Consider the following 18,535-nt stretch of genomic DNA (forward strand, 5'->3'; position numbering starts at 1 on the left):
AATGCATGATAAAAATCATGACCCCTTCTTGCTTCCATACATGGGTAAACAGCCTAGATTCTGCTGGAAGCTGATGGATCTAAAGATAAATTTGATAGTAATGAAAGAAAAACACTGTTCACTAGAACACTGGAAGACACTGATGCAGATGTAAACCTTCCACAGAAACATTTGTTCAGACCAGTAATAAGAACTAATTTTAAAATCCTTATACCAATTTACTGCTGCTACAAACAACTGATTTTTTTATAGACATATATAAACCGATTTCTTCTTTGAAACAAATTAAAATATCTTGCCTACCTTCAGTAATTTGCCATTATACTAAAAGCAGATAGTATCTGGCAACCCAATTTTACAAAAGCACTATTAAAAAGCAACATTTATTGTTAACTGTTATTCTCCTGCTTAAAATAAGAAATCAAAATACATAAAATGCTTTGGTTTTATTAGCAAGTATCACCCCATTCTATTCCAAAAAGAATTTAAACTTATGTTATATATTCCTAAGCATATGTTTATGATTTACAACAAAAAACAGTATTTCTTGTTCTTAAACACAAGAAATTGATCCTGGCACTACCAGAGCCTTTTGACATTATTAGGAAAATAGGTAATAAACAAACATGAAAATATAATATTAAAGACAATGAGATTCCTCCAATACTTCAAGACATTTTATCTAAAGTTTAGACAGAAATACAATCGATTATTTTAATGATGATAAACATTTTCTGCAGAAATACAATGATAAGAACACCACAGAATTGTGCAGTTCAGTGCTACCAGCCACAGTAGTTTCTGGCCCTGTAATTACAAACGTAGAGGAAAAGCCATCCTATATCCCCTCAGGTATGTCTGCATAAACCACCAGAATACCATTCAAAACATACTTTAGACACTGTTTTCTCAAATTTTGGAATGATTGCTTACCTTCAGATTCTAGATACTACTTTTACACACAGGAAATCATACTGTCTTTTTCACAAAGCCTTCTTTATGTGCAATAGCGGAAATAGTTTGGTCCAGAGCTACTGAAGACATTTAAAATAACAATGATGTAGACCTAAATAGCTAGATCTTTAAAGGCACCTACCTAAAGAGGCACCCAGATACATTCTAAAAATCAGAGACCAATCTCCAGCTAACACTACATAAACGTGAAATGCACCACTTTTCCTTTCTCTTTTTTAAATTGATTTATTTATATATATATATGTATCTGCACTAAATGTATCTGTAATGCCTTTGCAGAGTATATTCTTCTGCAGTCCTCTGCAGCAGTACTTAGTTTGAGTATCACTGGGGAATGAATATTTAAAAGAAAAGGGACAGATTAACCACTAGGCTTTTTTTTAATTGATTGTTTGAAAACATTTATGATCTATGCAAGTGTAAATATACATACACTTGAACAATGATGACCTCAGGTAGCATAAATAATAGTTATGAGAACATGGTTTGGACACCTACTCAATCAAATAGTGCTATTCAGACTTAAGAACTCAATACAGTTTACAGGGGAAGAGGACCCATCTGCAGCACTCTATCTGAGCAGAAAAGCACGATCACTTCTGTTGTCTTCATGTCTCAAGATCACCTGAAAGTCATTCCACAAGGACTTTACAAAGGATGACATTAACAGGCTGATAGGGCTGAGAGCTGAAATAGATGTGCCCGTTGTCACCACAAGTTATCAGGAAACTCATAATGACATTTTAGTTAACTATCAAGAGAAGAAAAGAGAAAGAATATACAGAGCTCCTAAGTATATTTCTCGAGATTACCATTTCATTTCCTGATGAAAAGGCCTCCTTCCAGACATCCTTGACACTCACATAATATTGCAAAGTAATTTCTCTGCTCTTTCAATTCATCCACAAGGCCTATTTGAAGGAACTTAAAAAAAAAAAAAATGCCCAATTTTGTTTTTCTAAAAGGTAAAAGTCAAGTAAGCTCCATTAACTTGAATGGGCAATTTAGGAGTGTCAATGTTTTTCACTGGCACTCAAGTTTTTTCACCTTCTGGGTGAAAAGGTATGAAAGTTCTTTATTTCTTTCATATGTAAGGAAAGTTCTAAGTTTACACACAGAACAGAGGAAAGTAAACCTAGGACACCTCTTTTAAAAGCTGCTGTACACCAGGATGATCACAGAATGTTACCATTTGTTTTTAATCCTCTTTTCTGTCTTTGGCTCCAAGCAATAAATTACACAACAATTGCTAACAGGCAACTAAACTTAAAAAACTTAACTATTATTGTCAAATCAATTTCCACATGCAGGTTCAAAGTTATGTCACGCTTCATTGAAGAAGTATTTTATAGCACTCTCGAAGAAAATTTCTGCATACAAACTTGAAATTTATTTATAGTTGACCTAAATATTAAACAAAAAAAAAAATCTATTCATTTCAATGATTAAAAACCCCAAAGAAGTCTACAAAGACATCAGTAATTATTTGTTTTAAAATAAAGAACATAAATTCTGTACTTTTTATTCTGAAAGTTCAGAAATTATTTCACCTTGCTGAAATAAAAGCACTAGCTTTTTGTTCTAGAAAAAAACTTCAAAAAGCAACTTTCCCTGCCCATACATCACTGAAACCCCTAGTTTAAAAAGGATAGTTTTGCAAATATGGACATTAAAAAAGTTAGAACATTAAGCCATCTATACTGACCAAGACAATTTTTCCCTCATCTTACACATCTTACACAACCCATGCATCATTGACAATTTTTTAGGTCAGTTTAACATCAGTGACTGACGTTCTGAAAGCATTACACCTTGACTTTTGAATGTAACGTGTTCTTCAGTATTAAGGCTGGAAGGCAAACACTTGGACTTGTCAGGAAGAAACACACCCCAAGGGAATTCATGGGGAAGAAGCCTGACAGAAACTGCAGGGGTGAAGACCTCAATCAGTCAAGTTCTAGAGGTTATTAATGACGTAAAAAGCTATCAAGAAAGCTTATCCACATGCTTCTTATGGCACTTTCTAAAAAAACTGCTGGTCAAAGTATCTGAAACAATATTTTCATTAAAAGGACAATGTTTGTTCAAATGGAAGACATACAGATGATAGTTAAAAGGGCACGTTATACAAAACAGTTTCACCCTTTCCAAATTCTGTCCCGTTTGTGTGACATAAGACCTTGTTTTCCAAGTTAACAATTAACTTGTTAATAGTGTATTTTCACTGTTGAAATTATCCATACATGATTTTACACGATCCAGTGTGATTGATAAACAGAAAAATTTAAGGGCTCTGCGGTATCAAAACAGGTCTTCTCATACACCAAATCTGGTTGTTACCCATTACTTAAACTGCAGAAATATTGTACAAGGCTTCTTTGCTACCTTGGCTTTTTATCCATTTCCTTTTACACCATGACAAATGAAAAAGAACTGAGTGCCAGTGTGCATAGTTGTTCTCTATGCACAACTGTCCCCTGAAAGCCTCACTGTACTGTTCATAAAACAGAAGCCAAAGAAAATTAACAATTGACTTTAATGGTTAAAGGGCTATCCTACCAGAACAGCATTTAAGGAACAGCATATTTACGGAACGTGTGTGACACCAACATAATAATCACTATGGTCAGACTTTGTACAAAGCGTTAATCTGTCTTACATGTCCATGAATGTCCACCAGCTTCAAAACGCATTGACTGCTCCATGACCTTTGGTTGTGGTGCGCTGAGACACAACCGCTTTCCCCAAGTGCTCCTAGAGAGCAGTTCAGCTGAGAAGGACCTGGGAGTATTGGTGACTAGTTGACCATGAGCCTGCAGTCTGCCCTTGTGACCAGGAGGGTCAAGAGTGTCCTGGGGTGCCTCAGGAGGAGCATGGCCAGCAGGTCGAGGGAGGTGATCCTCCCCCCCTGCTAGACCCTGGTGAGGCCACATCTGAAGAACTGCATTCAGTTCTGGGCTCCTCAGTACAAGACAAAGAGCTACTGGAGAGGGTCCAGTGGCGCCACAAGGATGATCAGGGGCCTGGAGTATTTCTCTTATGAGAAGTGATTGCGGGAGCTGGGCCTGTTTAGCCTAGAGAAGAGAGACTGAGAGGGGATGTATCTAATGCATATACGTATCTCAAAAGCAGGTGTCAGTAGGATGTGGCCAGGCTCTTTCCAGTGGTGCCTAGAGACAGGACGAGGCGCAGTGGCCATAAACTAAAACACAAGTTTCACCTCAACAAATTATATTCAGAGAGAAGAACTTGTTTATGTTGAGGGTGGCACAGAGCACTGGTACAGGCTGCCCGGGGGGGTTGTGGAATCTCCCTCTCTGGACATGTTCCTGTGTGACCTGCTCCAGATTGCTCTGCACTGGCAGGGGGGTTGGACTGGATGATCTCCAGAGGGCCTTTCCACCCCTACCGACTATTTGATCTTTCCACCATTTGGCCTCAACTGAAACAAAAACTGTAGTCTCAGCCTTCAGGCACTAGTATTTTCCTAGCCCTCCTTCTGCTTAACTGCCCTTAACCAGCAGCATCCCCAGCTGCCGCCGGCTGCCGGGAGAGCCCGCCACTCCAAGCCTCCACCCGCTCCCATGGCAGCAGCGGGAGCTCGGCGAACAGTGCTTCCGCTTCCGGCGGCCAGACGGCGGCAGGGCCCGGCCACGCTTAGGCCGCGGCGGACTGTGGGGTGCGGTGGTGGAGGCCTGCGCCGGGCAGGAGCAGAGGCTGATATGCGGCCGCCGCCGCTGCCCTGGCTGCTGGCGGGGCTGCTGCTAGCCGCCCGTTGCGGGGAGGCTGCGGCGGAGGCCCTTCACCTCCGGAGTGCCAACATCGCCTCCCCGCTCCCCACCGAGGTGGCCGGCGGGGCCGCCACACGCAGCAGCAGCAGCAGTCGCCTGGCCGAGGTGTCGGGGCCGCCCGAGCAGCGCCAGCCCATGACCCAGCGCGCTCTGTCCGTGCTGGTGCTGGCCAGCGCCGCCCTCATCGTCTACTTCGTAATCCGGACCGTGCGGTGAGGGAGCGGGCCGCGCCGGCTCCATCGGTGCTGCGGGGAGCGGACGGGCGGGCGCGGCAGGCGCTGCTATCCCCACCGGGCTGCTGTGGGGCCGGGCCCGGCCGGCGATATTGGCTGTCGGGATCCCCTCGGCTCCCTCATGGGGGCCGGTGAGCTGGGCCTAGATCCGCTGCTCCGGGCAGCGCCGCCGGGTGGGGCGTCTGGGTAATGCCGGGGGAAAGGCACAGCCTGATCCTGCTGTCGGAAGGGTTACCGCTCATCGTTGTCGGGCCTTGTGGCTCCCTCCTGCCCTCTTCAAGAGGACATGTCACTAGTGACATCCTGAACTTAGTTTTGTACATTCTTTGAGTTATTGTCCCGTTTGCAAACTTCTGTCTCACTGAGCTCCAGGATTTGTTCATATATTTTTGTCAGTAAACATATTTCTTTTCTGCTTACTATTTTTTTATTAACTTCTCTATTTCACACAGTCTTAAGGAAAGGTCCCTTAAAAAGCATGGACTGTCAGTCATCTGCCTTTATCATAGAAACTACTGACTGCATAACTCAATTTTTCAGTTACTTGCGGTGCCTGTCACAGTGTTTTGTTGTTCTTGAGTTTTACTTCCTGTCATGCTCAGACTGTGAACTCCTCTGGGTGAGCCCCAATTTGTGATTATGCATAAAGTACATTCAGTATGCAGCAAGTTCTCTCTGTACTTTTCACTGTAGTTAGATACACTGGTGTATGTTCAGTACCTTTGTCATGTATTCCAGAAAGATAGTTGAGAGACAGTGGTCTGTGTGGACATTAATTTAAGACATGCAGTCCACGTAAGCTAGGATATCCCAATTGCTCTGTAGCTCTTGAGCAGGCTTAGATCTTTATTTTTCTTAGAATCTGTATCTGGATGGTATATCTTTAAGGAAAAAACATAAGCAAGTGAAAGTAGGCAAGAGCACTTCTCAGTGTTCCTGTACCCCCTAAGATTTGGAGTTCTGAGTAGTATTATGGAAAGTTCATTGCAGAAACTGGAGAAGGAAATTCTCACCTACTACTATTATTTTCTGGTTAAGTTGCAATTGTTGGATATTCTGGTTTGGCAATAGGAAGGTTGCTCTTCATTATTTGAAACTGGAGCATTGCCTGGAGATGCTACTGTAAACAGGAAGGTTGTGTAAAGTAAGTTGTGGTTGTCCTGTTATTCTTTAATTCTGATGCATTTTTCTGTTGAATCTAGCTTCTGAAATTGGGAGTAGATGAAGCATATGCTTTTAATTTGAACTTGAGGCTGAAATATTTTTCACAGTTGTATAAGAAATTTACGGATGAAGTACAAACTTCCCAGTTTCATCTTTAAAGATTTTCTTAGAATGAAACCATGCATGTTGTTGTCAGACATGAAAGCTTCAGGGTTTTTTCAAACTTTCACCTAGTGGATGAAGAGAAGGCAGTGGGTGTAGTTTTTCTGCATTTTGGTAAGGCTTATGATATTAACCCTCATGGTTGCCTTCTGGACGAATTGCTCAGATGTGGGATGAACAGGTTTATGATATGCTGGGTGATGGAAGTGGCTGAATGGCAGTGCTCAGAGGATTGTAGTGAGTGGGGCTTGATTCTGTACCTGGTACAAAATAATGCTGGACACAAGTGAAAACTGGGAGAGGAGTGGTTGGAGTAGCTGTGCAGAAAGGGATCGAGGATGCTGCTCAGCAGCAGGCTCAGCATGAATCAGCAGTGTGCCCTGGCAGCCAGGAGTGCAAACTGCATCTCGGGGTGCATAAAACACAGCATGGCCAACCAATCAAAGGAGGTGATTATCTCACTATATTCAGTGATGCTCTGGCCTCACTTTGAGTGCTTCCTGAACTATGAGCTATGTCCATTCGTAGAATTATAGAATCGATAGGGTTGGAAAGGACCTTAAGATCGTCTAGTTCCAACCTCCCTGCCACAGGCAGGGACGTCTAACACTAGACCGTGCTGCCCAAGGCTCTGTCCAGCCTGGCCTTGGAACACGGCCAGGGATGGAGCATTCACCACTTCTTTGGGCAGCCTGTTCCAGTGCCTCAGTACCCTCACAGTAAAGAAGTTCTTCCTTGTATCTAACCTGAATTTCCCCTGTTTAGGTTTAAACCCATTACCCCTTGTCCTGTTGCTACAGTCCCTGATGAAAAGACTCTCCAGCTTCGTTATAGGCCTCCTTCAGATCATGGAAGGCTGCTTCTCTTCTGCTGGCTGAACAGCCCCAACTTTCTCAGCCTGTCTTCATACGGGAGGTGCTCCAGCCCCCTTACCATTCCTGTGGCCCTCCTCTGGACTTGCTCCGACAGCTCCGTGTCCTTCATGTGTTGAGGACATGTCCTGGGTTCACTTGTAACAGTTATTTTTCTCCTTCTTAGCAGCTAGTGCAGTGCTGTGTTTTCGACTTCAGTTTGTGAACAATGCTGGTAACACACTAATATTTTTAGTTGTTGCTAAGTAATGCAGTGAGTGAGCAGCTGCGTGGTGCCGAATTACCGGCTGGGCTTAAACCACGACTGGACACCAGAATTGCAAACAATACTCCAAGTGGGGTCTCATGAGAGCAAAGTGGATGGACAGGATCACCTCCTTCAACCTGCTGGTCATGCACCTTTTGATGCAGGCCAGGACATGAGCGGTATCTGTCTGCAACTGCGCCCTGAAGCTGTATCATGCTCAGTATCTCGTCACCCAGCACCCCCGAGGCCTTCTCCACAGAGCTGCACTGCATCTCTTCTCCACTCAACCTGTAGCTCTGCCTGGGATTGCCCTGGCCCAGCTGTAGGACTTTGCCCTTGGCCTTGTTGAATTTCATGAGGTTGGCATTGGCCTACTTCTCACATGTGGTCCCTCTGGATATCATCCCATCTCATCCCATCCCTTCAAGTGTGCCAACTGCATCGCACAGCTTGGTGTCATCAGCAAACTTGCTGAGGGCACACTCGATCCCACTATCCATGTCCATGTATGTTGCGTAAGCATTTCCATTATTCTTTTAGCCTTAGTCTTTTGACTAATCTGTATATAAAGTTTTCACAATTCCTTTTATCGCTTTCTGAGCAGCATTCATTTGAACCTAGAAATTTGTGTCAGCCTTCTGATAAGATTTTTTTTTTTTCATTACCGGCAATCTGGACATTTGCTGTGACTGTCTCTAGGTTATTCTCAACTCAAAGTAGGGACTCACTTTCTTTTTTACACCATTAAGTAAAAAGTAAAGTATATAGTGAGGTAACAGGAATGTTGAATATATAAGTATCATGAACTTCCTTGCCTTCATTTCCTATTTTGTGTTCAAATTAATTTCTGGTCTAGAATATCTGGGAGTGCTTTTGTCCTAGAGCCAGTTGCTTATTGTAGAATCCGCTAAAAGTATGCTTTTGCATACTTTTAACTGGCCATTTTTCACTGGCTCTTGCATTTAGCCATGAAGTGCTTGTTTAGGCTTTTTGTATCCACTACAGTAATCCTACTCAAAACTACAAATAACATACACAGTATCGCAGTATGCTAGAGATTGGAAGGGTCCTCAAAAGATCATCTAGTCCAATCCCCTGGCGGAGCAGGAACACCTAGATAAGGTTACTTACTGGCCTTAAATATTTCAAGTTAGCTCTTGGCACTTAGAATTGTTTGGTCTCTGAATTTCTTACACCTAAGTATGTACGTTTTACATACACTATGTTTTTCTAGAAATTCATGACAAGTATCAATACAGTTATATTTTAAGGGATAGTGTTCATACATTGTGGGAATAGAAAGTAGAGAAGAATGTATAGTTTTATAGAACTTAAGTGTTTTAAAATACATTTCAGGATCAGAAGGCGAAGCAGAAAAACCCGAAGGTACGGCGTTTTGGATACAAACATAGAAAACATGGAGCTAACCCCATTAGAGCAAGATGATGATGATGATGATACAACACTATTTGATGCCAATCATCCTCCAAGGTTTGTATGTAGAAGTCAAAGTTACTTCTAGCAACAGCAGTGGAGTATGGATGATAAGCAGTTTCACTGAGAAAGCTCACTACTGTGTTTCATGTGCATGTAGTTGGAAAAGGGATGTCAAGATCACTTGGATTTTAAATGGGCAGGAATTTAGTGGGAAGAAGATAAACACCATTTGTCTTCAGCATGTGAGTTCCAGAGAAGTGGAGGGGGAAGTAGGATATTTTTGTTACAAATACGGTGTCATGACTGAAGCTTGTGTTGGAGTCAACAACTAGCTTTTACCTTTTTTTTTCTTTCTTTTTTTTTTTTTTGATTTGCATACCTTAAAATAGAAGCAATGAAAACCCTAGAGGGAAAGTTCACTAAAATAGTATCAGAGATTTTCAGAGGGTGGATTTACTACTGTTTTTGTGGTGGGTTTTTTTTCTGTGCATTTCTAAACACTTTGACAGAAGAACAAAATAAATTGAGGTATCTTATTGTAGAACATTCTAATATGCATAGGACTTTTAAACTGTTACAAATCCACTTTGCAATTGGAGTCTTAGTAGTGGAGTTTCCAAAGTACTCCATAACTTTCTTCCTGCTTTACATATTTCAGTTATTTCATTCTTGGATATTTAATTCTTGTCCCTGAGAGAATGTAGAAGGGTGAAACAAAAGTGAAAACAGTAAGAAAAGGAAGTATACTTAAGATGAGGTGTTATTTTTATGCTAGAGTGATGATGCAGTATATATATGCCTGTTGATTGGCTGGCTTAAGAGATGAGCCTGAGAACTTCTAAAGTCTAAATAGGGCTGTACCAAGGACCCTATATATTTCTATTATGGTTATTAAATCAGGTAAAGCATATTCTATTCATTCCTTTTCGAAGTTTATCTTGGAAATTCATTGAAATGATTGTTTAATGGATTGCCCTATCTCTGCTCCCAATATGTATTTTTTCAGATTATGTCCAAAGATAATCTTTTTGCCACTGCACTTTCTATGGTTATGTGGTAGAAATTACTATGATTAAGAAATTAACTTGCATTAAAGCAAACTGTTCATAACCATAGACAACAGCGCTTGCCCTTAACTATGATGACTACCAAAAAAAAAAAATCATATTGTTAGTGCTGTATTTGGAAAAAAAACTAGCCAACAAAACAAAACAAAAAGCCCACAGAAAACCCCTCTACCCTGTCCTAAATTCCAAATACTCATCTCCTCTTAAAATTGAAGTGCTGTGGTAAAATCGTTTAGCTCAGCTACACCAGGCAGTTTGAAGGTAGATTATTGATCCAGGCTGTTTCAGAAATAGTCTTTTGAATGATATATAATACAGACAGTTTGAATACAGTATTAGTGTTTTATTTAGCTGATGGCATAGGTATTGTAAGATACATCAAATATCATTTAGTACAGTTCTTCAGTCGCTGTGGTATCTTGTTGATGAAGGAACCACTAGATGAGTAGGGTTTGATTTTAAGAAGATCAGATTTGGATGAAAAAGCAATACCTGATGTTTTGATCAAGTCCACATAGACCAGAAAAACTGGAGAGTGATGTGACATGTAGTGCTTGAAGATGGCATAGTCTGCAGTGAATACAGAGTGGTGTAACTTGTGGTATAGGCAGACCTTTATTTATAAAGCTCCAAGATGACCTCAAATTTAATGTTTCTCACAGAAGAGATGATAATGTCAACCTCTCAATCAAACTGCAAGAAAAGTAATTGTATTGGTGTAACTGAGTGATCTAACCAAACTGAATTTCAACATGTTTCTATTAATTTGCTGAAGGGAACTGTCTAAGCAGATAAGAAGTAATACCTTTAGAAGAGAATAACTATTAATAATAAAGGAAGATGTTATTTCAAGATAGCTCAGAAAGTATAGTAAGTTGTTAAATTATCAAAGTCATAATATTATATTAGAAGCTTCAGAAAACAAAGACTTCAGTTATGTTTAGTCAATAACATAGATATACTCTGTTTATGTGTATTGAGAACTTGCTGTGTCTCAAATATTTTTAAGTTACTTTTTTTCTTGAAACACTATGTGTAGGAGGAAGACAGTGCTAAACAGTGTGAATGCACCCCACAAATCTCTACAGAGCAGCCGTATAAAATACTGTCCAAACTTTGCAAAACATGAAACAACATCACTGCTGGGAGGGAAGTTCGGAAATTAATGTAGAGTACTTTATTTATTTATTTTTAAATCCTTAATTGGGAATGTATTTCTTTCAGATAATTTCTTTCTCCTTGTTTCAACTAAGTCTTTTGCATCTGGACTGAAGCCTAGTAATCAGTCTTCATGTCACTTCTTAACCAAGAATGACCAAAGGGAGTACGAAATGCATAACTAATCCAAGAGTCACTGAGGACACTTGATGAGATACTCATATACTCTCAGGAGATATCATTACATTTGTCATGATATTTGCGGTAATTTAGAGGTATGGTTGGTTGGTTTTCTTAAGGTAGAATAAATATGCAGTCATACTTGGAGCTACTAATTAGGAAACAAGGAAGAGTGGCCTTTAATGGTTTTTCATTTTAGTCCTTTGTTGAGTAAATCAAAGTTGCAGTTTTGCTCAACTACAGTCAACAGCAGCTTATTCAGTTTAAGTTTCTAACCCTCTTAACTCATAATGGAAAGAAATAAAAAACTAAACACATTTACAGGAATCTGCATGTTCTGGTAGGTTCATATACATTTGTTATGGACAAAAAATTACATAAGTATTGTTCTACAGAAAACAGATGTGTTTTTTCCTTCTTTCTTTGTGACCTGTTAATAATCTGCAGTAGTATCAACTCTGCTTTCATTTTTCTTGACTAAAATAATCAAGTTGCTTTTAAAGTAATACTCTACAGCACAGTATGTGCATGTTAGAAATCCCTACAGGGTTGTTTTTAGCTGGTAAGTCTGTTTGACACTTCTGAAGGCTAGGCAGAGAAACTGGCTTCTTTCCTGAAATCAGCATAGCAGTGTTACTATCCTGGTGTCCTGATAAAATGATTACTTCCACTGTTGCTGTTTTTTTTCCACAGCTGTATGAAAATAAAGTCCTGTGCCCTTGGTTGTAACATAGGTGCCATTTAAGTGTACTTTCACTGTTATCATCCATGTAACTAGCCTATGTGCCTCTTCAGTTTGGGGCAGCTTACCTGGATGGGATGTTTTAGCCATTCTGTTCAGTAGCATACTATTAAATATCAAAGCTTGAAATTCTAACCTTTGGTTTCTCACCATGCAGCTTTACCTATGTGTCAACTGAAGTGTAGTATTCTATTATTTTTGTAAAGCATATCACATTAATATAAATTGCAATTCTCATTAAATCATGTTACACATAAACTACTTGCTGCACTGCAAGGCACAAGGAAAAGTAGTTACTCAGTTTTTGGTAGCCTACCAGTTATGGGTTGCTATCACCAGTTACCAAAGTATGAACAGGAATGGGGGAGCCTTGGAAGCTTAGAAGTATATCCAGTAAGGTAAAAATGCAGGTTTTTTTGCAAGTGAGCTGTCTGTTTAGGAAGTTTAAATCAATGGAGTTTTATGGCACTTCAGTTCAAAGTCGTATGGTAACTCTGAGTTTTTACATACCAATTTAATAATACAATGTTATGTCTCAGTGGGGTTTTTGTAATGTTTGATATTCCAAAATGTAGGTTAAAGTTCCTCTTGAAACAGGGTATTTCAGATTAATGCATCTGTTCCTTCTGTTGTAGAGAAGTACGTGCCTTTCAGTGAAGGAACTTAATCTTAGAACCAGAGAAGGAGACTGCTTCATGCAAGGAATAAGAAGCAAGAGGGTATGCAAACTGGGGGGACTAATTTAATTTGTATATATTATGGCATCCTAATCTGTTGCAATAAACACTGTACCAATTTGTTGTACCTTTTTGTATATAAAGGATTCTAAATGTAAAGCCTACAGAGGGAGAGTGCACTGAAATGAAAACCTATTTGGAAGGGAGATTACTTTTAAAACAGGGTATTTTTTTTCTGGTTTCAAATCTTGTATGCCATAAGTGTGGTATACACTTTTTCTACAGTTACCTGGAATGTTGACATATTTTTTTTGCTGATATTAAATTTTAAGTTAACATAGCATCTGTGGACTCCTCAGAATTGTTAGAACTTGATATTAGTTCAGGAGGTGCTTTATCCTTTACAAATAAAAAGGCAAACTACTGCCTTTTGCGTTTAGACTTTTTTTTTTAACTGAATTAATATGTTTTATGTAAACTTCAGTGAACAAATAAAAAATGCTTCCAGTGTTCCTAGTCTTCAGTGTGGTACTTCAACATCATAGATTTTAAGGATATTAATATAATCTTGTAAAACACTGTACTTCAACATCTTCTTGCTGGTAAGACTGCCAGTTATAACTGTTGAGTGAGTCTGAGACATCCATTTTCAGCTTGCATGAACAGATGTTGCTCACTGACTTTAGGGTACTGCTCTTGTAGTCCACATGGTGTCAGCATTCAGACCTGTGGTGAAACAGCACCTTTAGGTAGCCTTGTTTACTTTTATACTCTATAAACTAGGTCAAATACTAAATTTGCTGTAACTCTGAAATGAAGAAGTGACATCAGAAGCAGGTTACTATGAAAGGTGTGGTAATATTCCTGTGAATGTAGTTGGCATCTGGCAGTTACATTAATTTTTAGCTACTGCTGTAAGAATGAATACAAGCATTATGACCTAGAAACCTAATTTTTTTTTAAATGTGTTGTAGTTTCCACAGGAATCTCAATAATGCAGACGGAATGTTCAAATTCTAGTTAATTAAAATGAATGAAAATTGTGAATTCTGTATGTATCTAGTTATCAAGGCATAAATATAGTAATATTGGTCGGGCTGGCTATGTTTCCTCAAAGTTAATGTGTTACTGGCTGCAGGGAAAGAGGCATTATATTCCCTTATTCTTCAGTCCCCTTTTGGTGTTTGAACAAAATTGTAATACTTTATTTATTTTTAAGGTTATTTCTATAGTGGTGGGGCAAGGAGGAGCTCTGCTGTATACTTTTTTAACCCTGTCCCAGCTGATTTGCTGTTCTGAAGCCTGTTTACTTCCCTAGTAACAATTGGAGTCAAGATGTTAACAGGCCAATAAAGAATGGGAGCTGATCTACTGAAATAAACTCCTTAAGATGTGAGATACCCTAAGTTTAATGGGAAATACGTGGGGGAGAGGCTAGATTTCTTCAATAATTTGAATTTCTGGGGCCAGAAGTGAAATATGGAGAAAAACCTTGGAAGACTCAAAGAAGAAAGTTTTTAAAGATACAATTTTTGCAGAATGAAATTTATCATGGTATAGCTATTATTTAGCTTTGGGGTTTTTTTAATACATTTTTGGGGGGCTATTTTTATTTTTTCTGTTGAGCAGTAAGAGCTGGGGAAGGACTCAAATCTAAAAACCAACTGAAAGGTGCAGGTCTTAAAAGACCCAGTGTGGCTGGACTGCTTCATAGTTTTAAAATAGATGCTGTTAGCTGCAGACTTCTTGTCTCATGGTCCTACTGGTGTTCCAAATTGTTAACTGCTAAACCCTTGAAGAACAGACCAAGATCTCTGGGGTGCTGTCTTCTGATGAGACTTTTGCATAATTTTCTTCTATTCATAGTTGCGCATCTATTTGAAGTGGCTGGCGTTCTGTTTAGCTTACATCTTGAAGCATTTTCATTTTAAGACACAGTAAAATGGGAAGATTTCTTAATAAAGATGATATCAGGATGCATGGATAAGTTCAAAATTTTATTAAAAGATACAAATAAAGTCCTTAAATCATCAAGTCTTTTGATTGTGATTTCCTGCTTTCTTCCATTGGAAGAGTATGAGCCAAAAGGCTTTTGGCATAAGCCTTTTGAATGCTTATGACAATATACTTTGCACAATATACAATATGTATGTCTTTATAAATGATCTGGATACAAGAATCAAATATTCACACATAAGTTCACTGATGACAGTAGACTGGGAAGAGCTGCGGACTCCCTTTAGGGTAGAGAGGTCTTACAGAGAAATCTGGATAGACCAGAGAGCTGGGCAGTCACCAAACTGGTGAAATTTAACAAGAGCAAGTGCAGAATTCTCCACCTGGGATGGACTAATCCTGATTATACATACAAAGTGGGTGATGCGAGGCTGGAGAGCAGTCCTGCAGAAAGAGATGTGGAGGTCTGGGTTTATGGCCATTTGAATATGCGTCAGCAGTGTGCCCTGGCAGCCAAAAGGACCAACCGGGGGGGGGGGGTGGGGGGGGGGGTGTGCATCAAGCACAGCATACATAGCTGTTTGAGGGAAGTGTTTGTCACGTATCTTGCAGTGGTGTGGCCCAGCACAAGTATCATGCACAGTTTTGTACCTTAGGCTGTTAAGAGTGTCCAGAGCCAAGACAGAGACCAAGATGGAGAAGGTTCTCAAGGGCAAGACTTGCAGGAAGCAGCTGAGGTCACTTGGTCTGTTCAGCTTAGAGAAAAGAAGGCTGAGGGTGACCTCATCATAGTCTAAAAGTCTTCCTCAAGAGGGGCAGCAGAGGAGGAGGTGCTCATCTCTCTCTGGTGACAAGCAACAGAACACAAGGAAATGGAATGAAGTTGCATCAAGGGAAGTTCAGACTGGAAATGAGGAAAAGGTTCTTCACTGAGAGGGTGGTTGGTCACTGGAACAGGATCCCTGGGGAAGTGGTCATAGCACGAAGTCTGTCAGACAAGGAACATCTTGATGACGCTCTTAGTCATGTGGTTTATTTTTTTTGGTAGTTCTACGAGGAGCAGGGAGTTGAACTCAAGGATCCTTATATGTCCCTTCCAGCTTGAGATGTTCTGTGATTGTGTATATGGTAAGGGCATAGCCTGAGGTCAAAATTTGGATTCTTCAGTAGGGATTGTAGTGATAGGACAAGGGGAAACAGGTTCAAACTTAAACAGGGGAAGTTTAAATGAGATATAAGGAAGAAGTTCTTTACTGGGAGTGTGGTGAGGCACTGGAACGGGTTGCCCAAGGGAGTTGTGAATGCTCCATCCCTGGCAGTGTTCAAGGCCAGGTTGGACAGAGCCTTGGGTGACATGGTTTAGTGTGAGGTGTCTGCCCATGGCAGCGGGGTTGGAACTAGATGATCTTAAGGTCCTTTCCAACCCTAACTATTCTATGATTCTACACTTCTATGATTATAAACCAAATGACAGAGGTCCTATGATTCTACACCAAATGACAGAGATCTTTTTGAACCATCATTCCAAAGTGACTGTTTATTGATCTTCCCTAAGCTTAATCCTAACCTGATCCATAAAACTGGAGGATGAAACAGTAAACATTCTCACCCAAGCTTTTAGTTATTCATGTTTTAAGCTGTTGAATTGTCAGTTCAACAGCTATGCAACCGGATTGTACATTGTAGAAATTACTGTTTTCTTATGAACGAATTCTAGTTCTTCCACAGCTTTTTGTCAAAATGGATATAATGCAGGGAAAGTGCAATATATTCGCACTGTTTTTACTCTCTTGAATCTGCTTTGGCCACTATCCAAGAAAAGATGCACGGCTAGGTGGATTTCTATTCAGACCAAATGCAAGTGCTCTGTGCTGTGATAGGGTCCAAAGGCTCCTCGTCTATATAAAAGGTAGTGCTCTAAATAACTTCTATTGAGTTAGGGACATAGATTTTGTAGCAGCATGGAGCCATTCAGTACTGGAATGTAAATGTGCAGAAAATAGGGTTCTAAAGTAAATATTAGTAACTACACATCTGCTGTACATCTGCAAGCAGGATGAAGGTTCTAGAGCTTTGTTCAATCAAAGCTAGGCATGGCAGCATTCATCTTGCCAGAGGTGCTGTGAGACCAGAGCTTGTTTGCATGAGCAGCAGTGATGCTTCTGCTTCCAATGTTGCACAGTCTCTATTAAAATAATACAGAAATATATGAGCTCCAATGTGCAGTATTGAAGTGTTTACAGTATTTTGAATATACATATCAGAGAGTGATTTAGATTTTAATTTATTACCTTGGCAATTCTAGCTGTCCTTAAGGAAAGCTCACTTCACTTGTGTTGATATGAGTTCCAAGAAAAAGACAGCTAAAGTAGAATATGTGAAAAACTTACTAATTGTAAAACGTGTTCTTTATTTTATTGTTTGAATATAAACTGTTATGCTTGGTGCAGATACATCTGTCTTCACTACCTATAAAATTGAAATATTTTCCTCAATTAATAACACTGAAGATACCATTCTGCCCATTTGTGTGGCTACTTACCATAACTCAAATCACAAACAAAATTGTTTGTAAAGTTTCAAATTTTAAATGAGAATAAAAAAATCCCACGTTGGATTCAGTTTTGTCTTCTTTTTAAAATAAAAGGGCAAAATTCTGTTCTAAAAATGCAAGTCACGAAGGTTTGGTTTAGGGTATTTTTTTCCCTTCTGGTTTATAATCTAGGATTTTAACCAAACAGTTCTTCCAAAAAAAGGAAACTGTAGGATTAAAGATTCATGTTATTCAGCCAGGTTATTCTGCAGTTGTTGTTCTGTCATCTCAGTTGTGGTTTTCAGTGCCAAGGGTGTCAGTGGTCACTAACAAAGTAACTGTGGTCAACAGTCCTTAGCCAAAGTGTACAACTCATCTTGAATATTAAATTTTAGATCAAAATCCTGTTGAAACATTGTCATTTTGTTTCTTTTCTCAAAACACACACAAGTTCAGTTTTGGGTAGCCCATACCATTCTGCGGTGAGCGTAAGCAAGACAAGGTTACCATCAGTGTATTTTACTTAGCAACATTAAATCTGCAGCTTCTTGAAACCTGTTCCTAGTTAAATGGCAAGGCTATAATAGTTTGGTATTTTCAGGGTTCAATCTGAATATTTCATTTGGAGGATATTTTTGATTTAAGGTATCAGATTGACAGACGAGTACAGTCATGTATGTAGAGAAAGCAAGATAAATTTGTCTATGCTCTAGAGTGAAGTTGCAACTCTTAAGAGTGCAAATAGTCACATAGCCAGTGTAATCCAAAAGTAGATGCCTTCAGTCACAGAGTGAAACTGCTGTGAAGAACAAGTTGGTTTTCATAGCAGACAAGCTTTGTGAGCTGATTCTAGTATTGTTAAGAGGGAAGTACCCTTCACTGGATAAACACCTATCAATGTAACACTTATGCAGTATCGCCAAAATATTTCTTCACCTTTTATTGCAAATTTATTTACATTTTTGAGACTTTTCAGAGCCACAAAATAGTAGCACATTATGACATAGGGATATTCTGTCTTGGAAAAACCCTGAATTTCTCCTTTTCTGTGACATAAATACTACCTTTTATGTGACTTGTCCACCAACTGGGGGAATATGAAATGGAATGGAGGCTTCTGCTTTTGGGAAGCCATGAAAGGAAGGGTAAGGTGAACCTCCTTGCATAGATGTCATTCATAGATGGCAGTGGGATATATTGGATATAGAAAGCAGGTGATTACATTATACTGGACTATGAACAATTCCATGTCTTGCCCTCCCTCCCTCCCTCCGTATTTCAACAAATCCAGCCTTTTCTATTCTATTTCTGATTTGACAGACTATATAGGGTTTTGATTCA

At 39.6% G+C, this 18,535-nt stretch overlaps 1 protein-coding gene across 2 annotated transcripts; it reads left to right on the plus strand.

The window, feature by feature from the left end:
- Positions 1 to 4,534: 4,534 nt before the first annotated feature.
- FAM174A (family with sequence similarity 174 member A) lies at positions 4,535 to 13,130 on the plus strand. 2 transcript variants are annotated; one of them, XM_061356799.1, is made up of 4 exons: positions 4,535 to 4,978; positions 8,801 to 8,935; positions 9,039 to 9,150; positions 12,664 to 13,130. In XM_061356799.1, exons 1-4 carry the CDS (start codon positions 4,560 to 4,562, stop codon positions 12,772 to 12,774), a joined length of 777 nt encoding a protein of 258 aa, XP_061212783.1. In that variant the 5' UTR covers positions 4,535 to 4,559; the 3' UTR covers positions 12,775 to 13,130. The 2 variants fall into 2 exon arrangements, with proteins under 2 accessions (XP_061212783.1, XP_061212784.1); XM_061356800.1 differs by lacking the exon at positions 9,039 to 9,150.
- Positions 13,131 to 18,535: the final 5,405 nt, after the last annotated feature.

Source organism: Neopsephotus bourkii, unplaced genomic scaffold (assembly GCF_033783945.1).
Source record: "Neopsephotus bourkii isolate Nb327-2 ecotype Australia unplaced genomic scaffold, CSIRO-AGI_Nbou_v1 NB_869, whole genome shotgun sequence".
NCBI lineage: Eukaryota > Metazoa > Chordata > Aves > Psittaciformes > Psittacidae > Neopsephotus > Neopsephotus bourkii.

Bases quoted from the DNA above. Each gene is read 5' to 3' on its own strand.
- FAM174A (XM_061356799.1), top strand. From the start codon at position 4,560: ATGGCAGCAGCGGGAGCTCGGCGAACAGTGCTTCCGCTTCCGGCGGCC. The intron at 4,979-8,800 runs GTGAGGGAGCGG...AATACATTTCAG, and splicing joins TTCGTAATCCGGACCGTGCG to GATCAGAAGGCGAAGCAGAA. The intron at 8,936-9,038 runs GTTTGTATGTAG...ATGTGCATGTAG, and splicing joins GATGCCAATCATCCTCCAAG to TTGGAAAAGGGATGTCAAGA.